Source organism: Sabethes cyaneus, chromosome 2 (assembly GCF_943734655.1).
Source record: "Sabethes cyaneus chromosome 2, idSabCyanKW18_F2, whole genome shotgun sequence".
Taxonomy (NCBI): domain Eukaryota; kingdom Metazoa; phylum Arthropoda; class Insecta; order Diptera; family Culicidae; genus Sabethes; species Sabethes cyaneus.
In genome coordinates this window covers 98102322-98121931 of record NC_071354.1, presented here as the reverse complement: position 1 = coordinate 98121931, position 19610 = coordinate 98102322, and the positions used below count along the sequence as shown (strand labels likewise).

The 19610-nt window shown below is 39.0% G+C and overlaps 1 protein-coding gene across 1 annotated transcript in view; it reads left to right on the top strand.

Moving 5' to 3' along the window:
* The window catches only part of LOC128738823 (neuropeptide CCHamide-1 receptor-like), a 130547-nt gene that overhangs the window by 103565 nt on the left and 7372 nt on the right, over window positions 1-19610 (top strand). The window contains exons 7-8 of the mRNA XM_053834232.1: window positions 15354-15491; window positions 15717-15851. Of these exons, the coding sequence (XP_053690207.1) occupies window positions 15354-15491; window positions 15717-15851 (273 nt within the window). The remainder of the gene's footprint in view (window positions 1-15353; window positions 15492-15716; window positions 15852-19610) is intronic.

Genomic DNA, 19610 nt, shown 5'->3' with positions numbered 1-19610 from the left:
GGAATTTTCTTCGCTGCAGTTGACGTATCGTGGTATATGTACATCTCTCATTGTCATAGAAATTTACCAACAATGATAGTCTATGTATTTTTTGTCATTTGCCCACAACTTGGCAAACATTAAATCATCATCTTGCATGGATGATAGATAATTCACACTAGATGCTTCCATTACCAAAGACTCTTTTGGAATAATTTCCATCGTCGTTTTTGAAGACATCTGTCTTGTGTCTTGTGCACAATTTTAATAAAAATCTTAATATCCATTCAAAATAAATTCTGATAATTAAACAATAAGGCTGTAACGTTCGTGTTGCACACAACGCACAGCAGCTTAAGCGCCACTCCGGTTTAGGAGGCTGCTGACGCTTTTGAAAGTCCGGCTATGAGACTCTGTAAAACGGGCGGGTTAAAAGTGGCTAAATCACACCGTTCATCTGACTTTTCCTAACAGGGGTTAAACCAAGCATAATTCGTACAGACTGATCGATTAATATCTACAAAATCTCCAAAACAAATGAACTAAAAGAATCGAGACGATACGCGAATCTAAATGAGAAAAGATCTCACCATTCATTAATTCGAAAAACAAACAAAAGTTCGATATCTTTCAGGTGGTTTTCAAACTAACAGGCTGTTTATTGAACGCATCAGCCTACTGGTCCCGGGACAGGGTAAAGCTACTCAACTTAAGGCTAACAATGGCAAACAGTCTTATTTGCTAGCACTTGCGGTTTTTTGATTTGGTTCTTCCACACAGCTCGACAGCACAGGCCGAACGGTCCTGATAACACAGGCAGTAGCGATCCATCAGCTGATCCAGGCAGCCAAGCTGATCCCGATGTAAACGAAGAGCGTATAGCGTTTGCCACCTTAGGGTGAGTGGCAGGCGCCGGTCCGTAGCACGTTCTGAGTGCGCTGAGTGGATAAGTCAATCCTATGACTTATGACAGCGTGTTCGATGGGTCCGCTTAGCAGATTGGTCTGCTGCCCAAGCCGGAATAAACACCCCACGTTGAATGGGGAACCCTGTTCAACGTGTACATTCGTTATGCGTATGCCTAATAAGTTATTTTAGTCACCGCAGCACGAAGCTTACCTGCTAGTTTTAAGTTTTACGGGCACGAGTCACTTCCTTTTGGTAACTCCTATCCTAGCAGTCGGTCTAAAACTTTAAAAAATACTTATAAGGCCTAATCTTGCTACTCTAGCTCCTTCTCACCTTAAGCACGGGTGGATTTTACTAGCAAAGTCCTTGACTTTGTCAACCACCTTGAAATGCACCTTTAGAAAATCGCGAACTTTGATTACGGAAGAAAAGTTTAGTTTGAAGATCTCCACTCAATTAGCAATGGAGTTGGTCGGATCCCTTATTTATAGCATTTTCGGCATAATAGCAATCGAAATGCTATTATATTTCGCGACAAAGATTAATTCTATCAACCTGTACGATTTATTTCTTGTACATCATTCGCGATTGTTTGAAGAACAATCTCGAGCGCACACCAGTGATTTAAATCACTCAACCATTAGGCAAAGCGAGATGACCAATTTGAGTGACGCCAATAGTGAGTATGTATCGGCGCGATCGACAGTAACTCTTCTAGTAACCGATAGGTGGCTATTTTCGTAAGTTGCTATGAGCTTTTTATTACTAGTGTGCAATTATTGTGCGGTTACGTGCAATCTTCACAGGGATGAATTCATGGCTTACAAGGCCATTACAAATATTTTATAAAGTTTTTGTCCTTCCGGTGTTCGACCACTGAAGAGGGGGGGGGGGGCGAAAAAAAAACAAGTGAATTTTTTAATCGAGCAAAAAAAACATGGATTTTAAGAATTTTTATTTAAGGTTTAAACGTGAAAACCGAATCTATTCGTGCTGATAATATATACGTTATTATTTTCTATGCAAAAATATACGAAAAAAGACAAAAACGAAGGAAAATTTTTTTGGACGATTTTAGGAAATTCCATTGTTCGAATCTTCATTTCTGTTTCGTGCTAGAAGCGTTAATTCAACTCGGAGACTCATTTTTCGAGTTTTTCAGACTGTAGAGCCCACAGACAATTGATTTTATAAAACAAATTTGACTCATATCCTACAAATTATTTTTTTGCCCCCCGATTTTTCAAGCTAACTTCCAAGGGGGGGGGGAGGGGTGACAAAAACTTTAAATATGATTTGCAATGGCCTAAATACATAATCAAAAAAGTTATTAGTAGGATTAGTATTAGTAGAATCTTAACTAGTAGAATTAAATAGAAGGATATCTCCTTTACTCATATAATATAACGACTACTGATTTAACTGAATTTGTTTATAGATTATTGTTGTACTACTTGTTATTTGCACTGGCAAGCGCATTACGGGAGCCTGGTATCGCTCGATGGATGCATAGTTGCCTTAACAACCACCACCATCGTTATAGGGAAAACGCGTTTAGGGTAACGACCCCAGAATTCGCCCCTTTTATCAGGTTTTTATGCTGTAAAATGAATAAATCGCCATATTATTATAAAATCAGCCCTGAACTCAGACAAGTAGGACTATATATTAATATTCTATCTATTTTGGCTATTAGGAATCGCGAAAATTGAAATTTGATAGCAAAAAAGCCAATTTTGTGCAGGAACCTCTAGTACCACATTTCGCCCATAGCGATCCAAAATTCGTCCCCCATGTGACCCAGATTTCGCCCACTTGTTATTTGTTGCAAATTTCCCAAATAACCTCAATTATTTTGTTAGAATTGTTGTTACTATTATTTAACTTTAAGATTATGTCTATCCAGTCCTTAATATGGCAATCAATTTGTATCAGGAATTCGTTAAATGTTAATCTAAATTGAAATAAACTGATCATCATCACCTCCTGATACCTGATTCAGTAAAACTAAAAAACACAGAGAAGGTGGGTTTTTACTAAATGTTTATTTTCATTGCAGTAAAATAAGGCTTTTGACACTCGTCAAAGATATTTAAAATGAATAGTGCTTTTTCTGGTCCTTTGTTGAATTCATTTTCACTATTGATATGTGGGCGAATAAATACAATTCAGTGCCTACAGAATGGTACAATGTTTATTTTAATAGTTTAAATAAACTTAATGATTACTTATATCATTGTTTAGTAATTTTTTGGGAAAGAGTAAATGTTTACTGTGAACAATAAAAAATTAGTTGAACTGGAAAATCTTGATATTCGGCTATATATATTGACTAATCGAAGGTGAGACTCGAGTCCACAACCTAACCTCTTCCCCAAGAAATAACTAAGCTTAACTGCTTAATATAGTCAATAAAAAGATGAAGAAAAAAAATTGTTTAGTAAATCACTGTCTGTAAATGGGTATGTCGGTTTACAGTATTAAATATTCCTGGTAACTGGTAAGCATACCCATCTTACCTACTCAACTAGGATATTTTTTGACATAACTTGGAATTCTTAACTAGCATTTTTGGTTAGACCGGGTTTGTAATGCTAAGCTATTAGAATTTTCATGATATTATCGAAATATTCTATTTTATCAACACGATTATTTCTTTGTTGTCTGCATTGCACATTAAATACTTTTCAAAGTTTTATTCATGACAACAATTTTATTGCGCTTAGATGCTTTAAAATAGTAGACGGATTTTTCGTGTGATTTTCCAATAGTCAGATTTATTCTCATGACAAGAAAAATTGTGATTTTTGAGAATATTATGCGCGTCTTATTAATTCGTGCGGTTTTAATCTTATTATCAATTTCGATGTCGATTATTGCTAATTCAACAGTTCGTTTGGTAGAAACCCCATTAGCCCATGTTTAGCAGGTAATTCTTTTGTTAGATGAATTCAAATGAAGATATGATGTGCTTTCTGCATCAAAATATTATTTATTCTATACTTTTACTCACCATTTTGATAAACATAAATCAGCGAACAAACTAATCGATTGTGACTTGCATTTGCTTATGTGTGGCATATTTGCATATATTTGATAGATGAGGGCGAAAACTGGTTCACGCAGTAAGTTCGGCTAAGTATATACAGATTCGACCCGGGCGAATTTTGGAACTCATATGATTTACAATACCCAGTTTTCGCCCAGTGCATTTATGTTCTATTTTCAGCAGAATTGCGATAAAATATCAAAATAAAAGCACAATTATGAAATTTGAAACAGATATAACCAAATTGATGCGAAAAAAGTGCAAACAGATACGATTTTCCATTACTTTTCCTCAATTTTATTTTTCGTGCTCGTTCTTGAAAATGGAAAAATCGCGTCTTAAATACATTACCTATTTTTCAAACCACATTAAATCATTAAAATACATAAAACAACACAACGAATTCTATTCAAATAACTGAAAACTGAGTTAAAATGAATATAAATTAAACTAACAACTTATATTTCAACTATATATTGAGTTAAATCACGGGAATACCAATGGGAGGGCGAATTCTGGGGTGGGGGCGAATTGTGGGGTTCTTACCCTATATTGTTTTAAGATAAATAACCGTATCTGTTAACATTTTCAACTGAATAATCTGTCATTTCAATAACTCAATAACTTTGTAAGGAATGGTTTAATGATGACGGGTTTGACAAACAACTTTCAATATGGATATTAATATTAAGAAGAGGCCTGCACAGCATCTATGCTGCACAGTGTCGTCGTCCTGAAAGTAAAAACTAGATTAAAACTACTCAGTCGGTGGTTTCTACAGTAGATGGAGGAAGAGGCACAATTTGTCTAATCTAATCTAATCTAATCTCACACTAACGCAGCCAATTCTTGAAGGCATCCTGGAAAATGACGATTACTTGAATCAATCATTTTTCTTGTCAACGGCCAGGCCAACTGCGCAGCATGTACCGCAGAGAGAATTCCAAGGAATCAAGTGGAACCAGAAAAAATATCTAATTCCATTAAACTCCTTGAAATCAAGGGGAAGGAAGAAAGCGTGGACCTCCCGTACCAAACGCTTCCCGTATACATAGATAATGATTTATTTACAATCGTTGGGAGTATCTTTGCTAATAAAGGTTAAGTGATACTCCGGACCCTCAGGGATGAACTAATGGTATTTAGACCAGAAGCCAGGCTGCAATTGGCCAAGGATATAGCGCCTTATTTCGCTCAAAGGAGGAAGAGGCACAATTTGTGTCTAAAAATAACCCAACCTTCGCTATATTAATAAGGGGGCTGCGCAGTCTCCTTTTGTCCAGCGCCTCTATGGTCCAAAGGTACACGGGTACCAGCAAGCCACACACCCTGGCGGGTGTAGTTGGTTCAAATCCGGTTATAATCTCTGATTATAGCTTGGTTCGACCCATGCACCTTCCAGCATTGGACAAAAGGTAGGAGTCACAACGACAACTTGTTAAGCGTAGCTACCAATTAACCCCCCCCCCTTCCTTTCCACCCTTTCCCCTCCATTCCCAAAAAATTTTCATTACTTTCCCCTACCGTCCCTCCATCAATTGTAGAACCATCGTTTCAAAAGAGTATTAACGGAAAATTTGTTCAATTGTGGATGTTTCTTTGTATGGATTGCAAACTGTCATTATTGCATAGAAGTGGCACTTACGCCCAATGATTTTTCTATTATTGCCGCAATCTTTTCAAACAAAACATGTTTATTTTTATGTGTATTTTGTGTATTATATAATAAAGTATGTGTTGCAACGAAAAAGTAGATTTTGGTGAAATTGGTTTTTACGTCAACTATGCAACCATGGGCAGAGGATGTAACTCAGGGGGGTTAATTTTGGGTTAATCTCCCAATAAACTAAACTAGATGATTAATATAACGTTTCGATTTGACTACCAAAGTGAAGTATAATTGAAATAGGCCTCTTACTGGAATAATTCAATTAGTAGGTGCCGATTCACCCTTTTCCATACAACATGGCATCCACTTTATACCATTCCAAAACATTTTTGGCGTGGTGACAAGATGCCAAATCGGGTCAGAACAACAAGGATGCATCACGGCTCCGTGGTAACAAAACGTTTCTGCAGGCATTCTACACGATAGACTTCCTTATTTATCGTAGCTTTATAACATTTTTTATTTGCTCGACTTCAGCTGTATGTAGCCTGTACAGCTGAACATTTTTTGGGAATGTTGGTCTTTTTCTTAGCGCTAAAATATTGCATGCTGTAATGCTGGAATACAATGTTGCTACGTTGCATGACAGGGTAAAAAGATATTTACCAGAAAGCGATGACATCCGATTAGCAATGCAGATCGAAACGATAAAAGATTGGTCAAACATGAGTAAGTGCACACCGATTAAGTTATTACATAAACCATCAAACATTATTCCTGTTTAAATTTTATTCACCGCAAACGGAAAAGTATTTGATTAGGTTTCCAAATTTTCGAATGTGAACGTTTCTTAAGCTTTACGTGTCACTCCTCTCGCCACCTAATAACCTCCCTGCACCTAATAAGGCAAGATGCTAATTTGCTTTGAATTGTTTCTTATTTCCAACTGTTTTGAGTTTTCTTGATCGTTATGATTTTGTTTATTTAATTGCTACTATAGCGCTTAAGCATTCTGATTTCAATTTCCTCCTATTTATGACTTCTTAGCGACACCTGTTTTCTGGTCAGTTTAATAATGTTTGCTTTCACCTATCGCCAAGGGTAGTTCACATAACGTATGCAGTAAAAAACATGAACTAATTTTGGGTAAATTAAAACTACGAATGATAAATCCAATGCGATAAATTTTCCTTAAATTCCACGTTTATTAAGCCTTCTACAAAAATGCTACGAAACCTTTTGCCAGGCGGACTTACGACAGTTTACTTTCTTATTTAATTGGATTGCCGTTCTAGGACATAGCCTAGTGAACAAAATTTCTTCAATTCACTAGGTTGTGCGCTACCGGTCCCCAGTTTGTTGGTCACAGTGTACTCTCTGCCAGATCTCGATCCACCTGGTCTAACCATTTTCACGGTGCTCCCCCAGACCGTTATTATCAAAAAAAAATGCTCCATGAAATCGTATCTCACCAGTCGATTCATGATGTTGTACTGGATTTCTGGTGAAATTTTCAAAATCATCCTACGGTGGAAATTTGAGTTACGCCCGTTTAAGTGCCGTAAGTACTAAAAACAATGTAACAACAACGAAACACTCACTGCAAACCACGCGTTAAACCATCAGTTCACAAAACAATCTGTAGAAAATGCTCTACACATTTCAGATACAACATTACATGATCTTTACAGCTGCTGGTAAGTCTAGTTTGAAAGTTTAAAGGGCGTAAGTGCATTTTATTGAATATCTAATACGTTAAACGTATTAATTCGACTACTATTGATGTTAGTTAGTTCCGTATAGAGAAAAGAACAATACAATTTGTCAAATTTCACCTCCTGGTTAGCACGTATTCTAGTTATTATTCTACTAATTCTAGTATTCTAGTCATATTCTACGAATTGAGTTATTCCAGTGAGAGGCCTATTTCAATTATACTTCACTTTGGTAGTCAAATCAAAACGTTATATTAATCATCTAGTTTAGTTTATTGGGAGATTAGCCCAAAATTAAACGCGATCTGAAGGAAACACCGCGTTTGTAGTAAACACCGCACTAAAACTGCTGTAAACAAACGTGTTGTTCTTGTAACGGGTTGTTAAGCAACTGAACCTTTATGATTACTGTGTAATTTGTGCTATTAATCATAAAATTGATCCAGCAATCAGAAAAGAGAATTTCATTTTTGAGTGTCTTCTCATTTCTGACATAGCATTGGTTCACGCACAAATCAGCCCGCTCTTTATTGACTTTTCCTACTACTTTGAAAATCGCAGCATCGCTTTGAATAGGGGCAGCAAAAGGTACACGAACAGTGCTTTCCTATACTAAAACAAAATACCAATACTTGTTGTTTGTTCCGAAGAAATCCGCACTCAACCAGACATGCATTGCTATGGTTTTGAATATTGATTGAATTGTTTAATTGGACAATTCAATTTATAGGATACTAGCTGACCCGACAAACTTCGTATTGCCACAAATTAACCTGTGTTGTACATAAATCATGAATCTCGGATGATCTTTGTCACAATCTCGAGTTTTGCAAGCCCCCCAGTGGGCGGCGCTTCCGACGGCGGGTCACCGGCAACACTCGCGACCGTCTCGTCCTGAATGATCTAGTGCTACTATAGATAGTTTTTGTGGTCTTGTATTGACTAATGTTTTATGGAAGAGTCTCGAATTTCTAGAGTTCGATTAGTTTTTGAGTTTCGCAAAAATTTCTGTTTTATTTGTATGAGAGTCCATATTCCCCTACCACAGGGGTGAGAGGTCTCTAACTATCGTAAAATAAATTCAAGACTCCAAAATCTCCCACATGCCAAATTTGGTTCCATTTGCTTGATTAGTTCTCAAGTTATAAGGAAATTTGAATTTCATTTGTATTGGAGCTCCCCTCTTAAAAGGGGAAGGGGTCGTAATTCACCATAGAAAAAATTTCTTGCATCTAAAACTCCCACATGCCAAATTTGGTTCCATTTGATTGATTAGTTCTCGAGATAAGAGGAAATTTGCATTTCATTTGTATGGAAGCCCACCCTCTTAAAGGGGAGATGGGCCATAACTCGCTTTCTAAAGAAGAGAGGGGTCTCAATTCACCATAGAAAAAAATCTTGCGTCCAAAACCACTTACATGTCAAATTTGGTTCTATTTGCTTGATTAGTTCTCGAATTATGAGGAAATTTGTATTTCATTTGTGTAGAAGCACCCCCTCTTAAAGTTGGGAGGGGTCATAATTCACCATAGAAAATATTTTTGCCTCCAGAAACCTCCACATGCCAAATTTGGTTCTATTTGCTTGATTAGTTCTCGAGTTATGAGGAAATTTGAATTTCATTTGTATTGGAGCCCCCCCTCCTAAAGTGGGTAGGGGTCCCAATTCATCATAGAAAAAATTTTTGTCTCCAAAAACACCCACGTGTCAAATTTGGTTCCATTTGCTTGATTAGTTCTCGAGTTATGAGGAAATTTGTATTTCGTTTGTATAGGAGCCCCCCTCTTAAAGTGGGGAGGGGTTCTAATTCACCATAGAAAATATTCATGCCCTAGAAAATTTTCACATGCCAAATTTGGTTCCATTTGCTTGATTAATTCTCGAGTTATGAGGAAATTTGCATTTCATTTGTATAGGAGCCCCCCTTCCTAAAGTGGGGAGGGGTCCCAATTCATCATAGAAAAAAATTTTGTCTCCAAAAACACCAACGTGCCAAATTTTGTTCCATTTGCTTGATTAGTTCTCGAGTTATGAGGAAATTTGTATTTCGTTTGTATAGGAGCCCCCCCTCTTAAAGTGGGGAGGGGTCCTTATTCACCATAGAAAATATTCTTGCCCTCGAAAACTTTCACATGACAAATTTTGTTCCATTTGCTTGATTAGTTCTTCAGTTATGAGGAAATTTGTATTTCATGTGTATAGGATACCCCCCTCCTAAAACGGGGAGGGGTCCCAATTCATCAAAGAAAAAAATTTTGTCTTTAAAAACACCCACATGCCAAATTTGGTTCCATTTGCTTAATTACTTCTCGAGTTATGAGAAAAATTGTGTTTCTTTGGTACAGGAGCCCCCCTCTTAAAGTGGGGAGGGGTCCTAATTTACTATAGAAAATATTCTTGCCCTCGAAAACCTTCACATGCCAAATTTGGTTCCATTTTCTTGATTAGTTCTCGAGTTATGAGGAAATTTGTATGGAAGCCCCCCCTTTTAAAGAGGAGAGGAATTATAATTCCCGTTATAAAGAGAAGAGGGGTCTCAATTTACCATAGAATAAATTCTTGTCACCGAAAACACCCACATGATAAATTTTATTCTATTTGCTTGATTAGTTGTCGAGTTATGCAGAAATTTGTGTTTCATTTGTATGGGAGCCCCCCCTCTTAGTGGGGGGAGGGGTTTCTAACCATCACTAAAACCTTTCCTGACCCCAAGAAACCTCTACATGCATACTTTCATCCCGATTGGTTCAGTAGTTTTCGATTCTATAAGGAACCTACGGACAGACAGGCAGACAGACAGACAGACAGACAGACAGACAGACAGACAGACAGACAGACAGACAGACAGACAGACAGACAGACAGACAGACAGACAGACAGACAGACAGACAGACAGACAGACAGACAGACAGACAGACAGACAGACAGACAGACAGACAGACAGACAGACAGACAGACAGACAGACAGACAGACAGACAGACAGACAGACAGACAGACAGACAGACAGACAGACAGACAGACAGACAGACAGACAGACAGACAGACAGACAGACAGACAGACAGACAGACAGACAGACAGACAGACAGACAGACAGACAGACAGACAGACAGACAGACAGACAGACAGACAGACAGACAGACAGACAGACAGACAGACAGACAGACAGACAGACAGACAGACAGACAGACAGACAGACAGACAGACAGACAGACAGACAGACAGACAGACAGACAGACAGACAGACAGACAGACAGACAGACAGACAGACAGACAGACAGACAGACAGACAGACAGACAGACAGACAGACAGACAGACAGACAGACAGACAGACAGACAGACAGACAGACAGACAGACAGACAGACAGACAGACAGACAGACAGACAGACAGACAGACAGACAGACAGACAGACAGACAGACAGACAGACAGACAGACAGACAGACAGACAGACAGACAGACAGACAGACAGACAGACAGACAGACAGACAGACAGACAGACAGACAGACAGACAGACAGACAGACAGACAGACAGACAGACAGACAGACAGACAGACAGACAGACAGACAGACAGACAGACAGACAGACAGACAGACAGACAGACAGACAGACAGACAGACAGACAGACAGACAGACAGACAGACAGACAGACAGACAGACAGACAGACAGACAGACAGACAGACAGACAGACAGACAGACAGACAGACAGACAGACAGACAGACAGACAGACAGACAGACAGACAGACAGACAGACAGACAGACAGACAGACAGACAGACAGACAGACAGACAGACAGACAGACAGACAGACAGACAGACAGACAGACAGACAGACAGACAGACAGACAGACAGACAGACAGACAGACAGACAGACAGACAGACAGACAGACAGACAGACAGACAGACAGACAGACAGACAGACAGACAGACAGACAGACAGACAGACAGACAGACAGACAGACAGACAGACAGACAGACAGACAGACAGACAGACAGACAGACAGACAGACAGACAGACAGACAGACAGACAGACAGACAGACAGACAGACAGACAGACAGACAGACAGACAGACAGACAGACAGACAGACAGACAGACAGACAGACAGACAGACAGACAGACAGACAGACAGACAGACAGACAGACAGACAGACAGACAGACAGACAGACAGACAGACAGACAGACAGACAGACAGACAGACAGACAGACAGACAGACAGACAGACAGACAGACAGACAGACAGACAGACAGACAGACAGACAGACAGACAGACAGACAGACAGACAGACAGACAGACAGACAGACAGACAGACAGACAGACAGACAGACAGACAGACAGACAGACAGACAGACAGACAGACAGACAGACAGACAGACAGACAGACAGACAGACAGACAGACAGACAGACAGACAGACAGACAGACAGACAGACAGACAGACAGACAGACAGACAGACAGACAGACAGACAGACAGACAGACAGACAGACAGACAGACAGACAGACAGACAGACAGACAGACAGACAGACAGACAGACAGACAGACAGACAGACAGACAGACAGACAGACAGACAGACAGACAGACAGACAGACAGACAGACAGACAGACAGACAGACAGACAGACAGACAGACAGACAGACAGACAGACAGACAGACAGACAGACAGACAGACAGACAGACAGACAGACAGACAGACAGACAGACAGACAGACAGACAGACAGACAGACAGACAGACAGACAGACAGACAGACAGACAGACAGACAGACAGACAGACAGACAGACAGACAGACAGACAGACAGACAGACAGACAGACAGACAGACAGACAGACAGACAGACAGACAGACAGACAGACAGACAGACAGACAGACAGACAGACAGACAGACAGACAGACAGACAGACAGACAGACAGACAGACAGACAGACAGACAGACAGACAGACAGACAGACAGACAGACAGACAGACAGACAGACAGACAGACAGACAGACAGACAGACAGACAGACAGACAGACAGACAGACAGACAGACAGACAGACAGACAGACAGACAGACAGACAGACAGACAGACAGACAGACAGACAGACAGACAGACAGACAGACAGACAGACAGACAGACAGACAGACAGACAGACAGACAGACAGACAGACAGACAGACAGACAGACAGACAGACAGACAGAGAGACAGACAGACAGACAGACAGACAGACAGACAGACAGACAGACAGACAGAGAGACAGACAGACAGACAGACAGAAATCCTTCTGTATAGGTATAGATGATTATAACTGGTGATACATACTTGTCAACACTGGCACTAGTAAATCTACTACTAGGTGAAATTTGATAAATTGTACTGTTATTTTCTATATAGAACTGATTAACGTTAATGGTAGACGAATTAATACGTTTAACATATTATATATTCAATAAAATGAACATACGCCCTTTTAACTTTCAAATTAAGCCTACCAGCAACTGTAAAGATCATGTAATGTTGTATCTGAAATGTGTAGAGCACTTTCTACAATTTTTTTCGTGAACTGGTGATTTAACACGTGGTTTGCAATGAGTGTTTCGTCGGTTTGACATTGTTTTTAGTACTTACGGCACTCAAAAAGGCGTAACTCAAATTTCCACCGTAGGAGGATTTTGAAAATTTCACCAGAGATGCACTACAACCTGACGAATTGACTGGTGAGGTTCGATATCATGGAGATTTTTTTTTTTTTGATAACGGTTTGGGGGAGCACCGTGTTTTACTCTCTGTGCCCCTGGTCGTCCTGTACCTACCAGATTTAAAATATGAAGCCCATCCCTCTTCTGTAGGGTACTCTTTCCACTGCGTCCAGTATTTTGAACTGTTATGCTCCGTTTATTTCTTTTACTGTACGCTTCAAGCCCATATGCCCATATGAAGCCCACAGTGGCACTGTGCATGTTGGCTATCCGCGCAGCATTCTCCTCATCTATCATCCTCTTACAATCATCATCAAGCTAGTGGTTTCACTGATTCCGTGCCCGATAGAGCTCTGTGCTACACTGGTAATGGCTGTTTTTATGGAGTTCCAACAATCCTTTTAATTATGAATAGAAAGTGATCCGAGTCAATGTTAAAACGCCTGCTGACCGCAACCTCAGCGATGGTCGACGAAAAGTTGAATGTCAGCATGTTCTGCAGGTTTTTCGTGGCTTTGGTGATCAGTTGTTCCTCCGTTTTAGCCACGAAACTATTGAAAAACGTTGAGAGGGTTGGCGGTCTACGGTTCAACGTTTATCTTCAGCCGTCCTCCATCTCCTCCAGTGATCTCTTGGTATAATGGACCGAGGCCAGATCCGGCCAAAAGATCACATCCTCCTTCGCAACATCCTTCTTGATGAGGTCGGCAACTTCCGACAGACACTCCGTACTACAATCCCCGAAAAAAAAGAACAATGGCTTGACCATTCCCTTCTCGTTGATCGGCAGCCACAGAAGGCAATTTGATGTGAGAGATATATTTGTCAACATCACTTACCTCCTCGGTGGAGGACGTGAAGTACCCGGTCTCCTGCCAGTCGTTTCCATCTAGCATCAAGTAGGTCTAGTCATCCATTACGTTCAAGACGTCTTGTTTCACCGGAAAGATCTTTTTCACCAGCACTTTTTGGGTGATTACCTGCTGTTCAGACACAATCGTCCTCGACGACACCCTATCAGCCAGTGCCATGGTGGAGCTGGCAGTACGAATAAAACATTAAGGATAGTTGCTAGACTGTTTCCATCATGGCTGCTGTAAATCAACTGATAACTTTTGTTCTGCTCTGGTCTTAAACTGTTCTTGAATTCCTAGAAATCAACGACACGTGTTTAAACCTTAATAATCACATGTGATTTGTGATTATCACTTGTAAGTTCTGTAAGTTGTGAGTTCGAAAACTTGTAATTTATTTATAACGAATCATAAAGTAAATATCAAATATAAATGATTTGTCATATTGTTTTTAAAGCCGTAACTCCAAATCCACATGAGGGTAAATAAATCCATTGTATGCTATTTTAAACTATGCACCCAGTAAAAACATATCTGATACTGTTAGTCAGCACTTTAATTAATTTTTCGACAGAGACAGTGATCACAAAAGTGCTAAAAGTAAATTAAGCATGAACCAACGCAACGTCGTATCCTGCGGAGTAGATAGTGCCACGCTGTTTCCGCACAAAATACGCACAATATTTATGTAATGGAATATTTACGCACTTGTTTTGTCATCCTCACCGCCACAGCGAGACACCATCAAAAATTTACGTAAAAACAGCGTATTTTCATAGCAAAGCTATTAGTTCGACTTGGTAGGGCGTTTACATTCAAGCGAGATTTGAATTATGCTTGGATGAAGTAAACAAACATCCAATGAATCAGGCACGATAACTGGAAAAACCACTGTTAAAGCTATGACCCAGTAGATTACAGATGATTGATAGCTTCAACTGAGAGCAAACTATCGATGTGATTTCTTTTTCTTTGCTTGACCCGCTTGTTGTCACATATACCTGCCATTTTTTGACAAATTTGCTCTTGTGTGGATTGGAGCAGCGAATAAAAAAAGTAAAATATAAAGTAAAATATAAAATATATTACAAAGTATTTGTGATTTTTACAATGGTTAATGATCGATTGTCTCTGGCAGTATCATGAAAATCACCCTTGAAAATTTACTAATTTCAAAAAGCATCTTAGAATTTTTCACAGACACTTTGAATTGAATATGAATTGACATGTTGATGGAAAAATACCAATTAGATTAATTAATATAATTCTTTTGATCGCGAAATCTTAAAAGTACTAATTCATAACATGTTTTGTTGATTTGATGTGAAGAATTGAATCGGATGTTTGATCTCTGAACATTTGCATTATCACACAGAAAACGAAGAAAACAAAACCGTATCCCAGTGACGAGCAAGTTTGCTGGTTAGCCACGTTTCTCCTGTTTTTTATGTGTCAATTAAATTGAAAATGATAATTCAATTGCAGCTCAAAGCGAGACACTCCATTGAATTTTCCGCAATTAAAGAGTGATTTCATTTATTTTTATTGCAGTCCCAATTCCCAGGAAGAATATAATCACTTTTGGCACGTGCTGCGCATTGTAGGATTCTGTCTGTCATTCGCCAACAGCTGTGCCAATCCCGTTGCACTGTACTGCGTGAGCGGTGCTTTCCGGAAGCATTTCAATAGGTGAGCAAAATGGGAAAAACAGAACTAAATACAATCATTTCCTTCAATAACATTTCAAATCCTTTCTAAGCCATCCGTTGGCTTAATCGTAATTCTAATTTCACTAAATATGACAACACACCCACATTATTACCTCTGCACAATCAACGGAACTAGTTCTCATCCATATCCCCCAGTGAGATTACAATTCCTATTAAATACGCTGATATTTGTTTTCCCACTTAGATACCTGTTGTGCGACGGATCATCAAGTGGTCGCCGGCGCCGTGGTGACAATCTTGGTCACCGGGATACTTCACTTACCAGCACAATGTCAAGGCGATACCCCAGCAAACGGATAGGAACACAATCGATGCGAATGTAAGTAAATGTTAGTATGTACTTGCTTGTTAACAGGCATAAATTTGCATATATTAACGATGTAATGTGGTAGTATATTTATTTAATTAAAAGGTCCTGTTCGTGATCGCCATTCACTTGACATAACAGGACAGTGATATCGTAAGAAACAAATACTACTGCTATGAGCAGGCGACCGCCAGCAGCAGTGGCTGCAGCCTGACTGACCAACCAGACCACGTTTATTGTCCTATATTTATATAATAGAGTAATTCTCGTTGAAACGAGGCCACTACTGACACGAGGTCTTCAAATATTAGAACTTTTGAACTTAGGACTACGTAGTTAACTTTGATATACCAACACATAGGTTACGTAATCCTAAGCATTAAATTACACATTGCATCTGTTTACCTACACTAATTTTATATACTAAAATTTTATATACTTATATATTAAAAGTTCTACAATTCCTAAACAAGCAAACATAGAGGTATACTATGTTCAGCAAAGTTATGTATTTTTACTATTTGTATAACTTTGTAATACAATTACAAAAAGAGCTGAAATAGATAAACTGATTTTACAAATTCATATACAATAAATAAGATTTTCCTATCTTTGCTGAAGAAATAGAAAGTTACTGTCTTCCGCAAAATTTCTTGTAATAATACGCTTTAAAACTTTGCAAAACACATCAATGTGTTATATTGAAACTGAAGGAAAATATTTTTTTCTATTTCACTTTTAGGGGGATTAATCAAAGTTTAAATTCTACCAGACGATAGAACTTTCGATTTCAAGAAACTCTTCCAAAGGTTCGATAAACCTTAAGTTTTCCAGTCAAAACTCTACTGTGTTACCAGACATATAACGAACCCTTATTTCCGAAATTCTAAAATCTCTCATGCTTTTATTTTTGGAGTAAACATGTAATTTTTTATGTTATATAGTTGATATTTGTATGCTCTATTCGGATTTATGATCAATTAAACGGAAAACCACAAAGCTAGTGAGTTACGAGACCCTCCCCCGTATATAACGTATATTCGTTATGAGTCAGATAACACAGTAGTGCGCACGTTTTTTTGGTTTTGGGCTATAGTGCGCGCGAGTAACCGTGTTACAGAAGTTGGTGCGAGTATTCGAGGATTAATATCTTTTGACCGGCAAAACCAATTTTTCTGAAATTTTACACATATATTTGCAGCATTAAAACCTCTAATTTTAACTAGATAAATTATCTTAAATGAAATCGTACAATTTATTGTTGTAAATTTTGATGTGTTGTATACGATTGCTCATAACGTTCAAATTAAACGTTCAATCAAAAAACCAATTTAATAGTGATCTATTAGACTATATTACCTTTGGGCATTTGGAGATTAATAGCGCTTAAATCGGTTTGGCCAACTCTGAGAAACAGGTGATAATCATTACCTTGTCAAAACATGTTTTTTAAACATAACTTTTATACTACGGTAAGGGATCTAGTTTTCGACCCTGTGCTAATTTTTGCACCACTGCTGAAACATTAATCAAATAGATTCCTGAGAAAAAGATATAGAAAAGCTATTATTTAGGATATTGTCAAGGTTGTTATTTTGCTAGAAATTTTGCAATACCTCACCAAAATTGGCGTCTGTACGTCCAAATAATCAAATTTTTTAGGCTGGGACTGGAGTTCGAGTGTTTTCTTTTCGTCTAGTGAAAACAGATACAAAATTAAAATTTCCATAAATTTTGTATATTAGGACACTGAATTCATGCAATATGTTTTTATACAAAGAAAAGGCAATATTTCTGTCCAATTTGCTTTTGTTACAGTGCATATTTGTTTTTTATGATGCAATTAAAGACGTTTAAAAAAGTACGAAAATTGAATCACGAAACTGTTTGTGATCTAGTTTTCGACCGGTCGAAACAGCCTGCTCTATGCTTTCAAAGACGCTTGTTTCATTTTTCGACCTTGTTCAAAAGCCATGGAAATGAAAAGTAACTAGACCCGAAAGTAATTGTATGATTTTAGGCGTTTTCCGGGATTGCATTTCAAACATTTTCCATCTATTCATTCAAAGGAGAAGGGTAATTGAAAAAGTCTACAAAAAAGGTTTACGTTTAGTTTAGTTTAGTTTAAAAAAAATAATACCAAAGTGATATTACAGAAATGTAACAGTTTTTTCTTGCATTAAATTCATCAATATTCTTTGCAAATACATTACTTTGTACTTGGGTCGAATATTAGAACACGCAAGGGTCGAAAACTAAAACAAGGGGTCGAAAATTAGCCCAATGGGATATTGAATTGAAACAAGAAAATGAGTGGAAAATATACATCGTACACTTATTACCTTTTAAATATTAATTGAATATACATCCTTTTGTACTATTCTATCATATTTTCGTAAAAATGGCGCTATTTGGACGGTATATAGCATTTTGTTAGCCTTGCGTTGGTTTCATAGGTCGAATTATAGTGCCCTTACCCTATTTGTTTGTTTTCAATAAAACTATTTGAAAAATTTAGCGTTAACAAGAGCTTTCATTTGATACTAAGATCGTTGAAATCGGTCATTTATTTACTTACTTACTTACTTACTTAATCAGCTCCAGGCCGTGGTTTCCTCTGCTGTACGAAGAAGTCGTCTCCATTCCACTCGGTCCATGGCCGCAATTCGCCAGCCACGTAGTCTACGTAGGGTCCGCAGGTCGCCTTCCACTTGATCGATCCATCTTGCTCGCTGCGCGCCCCGCCGTCTCGTTCCAGTCGGATCGTTATTGAGAATTTTTGTAACCGGGCTGTCGTCCGACATCGTCACGACATGCCCAGCCCATCGCAGGCGACCGATTTTTGCGGTTTGAGCGATGGGTGGTTCCCTAAGCAGCTGATGCAATTCATTGTTAATTCGCCTCCTCCACATTCCGTCTTCCATCTGCACTCCACCGTAGATGGTGCGCAACACCTTCCGTTCGAAAACACTAAGGGCGCGTTGGTCCTCCACGAGCATAGTCCATGTCTCATGGCCGTAATGGACTACCGGTCTAATCAGCGTCTTGTAGATTGTTAACTTCGTGCGGTGGCGAATTTTGTTCGATCGCAGCGTTCTACGGAGTCCAAAGTAAGCACGATTTCCTGCCATAATGCGTCTTTGTATTTCTCTGCAGGTGTTGCTGTCTGCGGTAACCAGTGAGCCCAGATTCACGAACTCTTCTACCACCTCGATTTCATCACCGTCTAAATGAATCCGGGGAGGGAGGTCAGCATTCACTTCTTTAGAACCTTTTCCTTTCATGTATTTTGTTTTCGATACATTACTAACAAGTCCAATCCGTTTAGCTTCAGCTTTCAGTCCGATGTACGTTTCCTCCATCCTCTCAAGGGTACGTGTAATGATGTCAACGTCGTCAGCGAAACCAAGAAGCTGGACGGACTTCGTGAATATCGTGCCACTCGTGTCTATACCCGCTCTTCTTATCACACCCTTCAAAGCGATGTTAAACAGCAAACATGAAAGCCCATCACCTTGCCGTAACCCTTTTCGAGATCCAAAGGGACTCGAGACTGCCCCTGATACTCGAACAACACACATTACTCAATCACAATCACATCTCAATCACATTACACAATCGCGTTAGTTTATCCGGAAATCCGTAGTAGTGTATAATCTGCCACAGCTGATCTCGATCGATCGTGTCATACGCCGATTTGAAGTCGATGAATAAATGATGCGTGGGCACGTTGTATTCGCGACATTTCTGCAACACTTGCCGAAGCGCGAA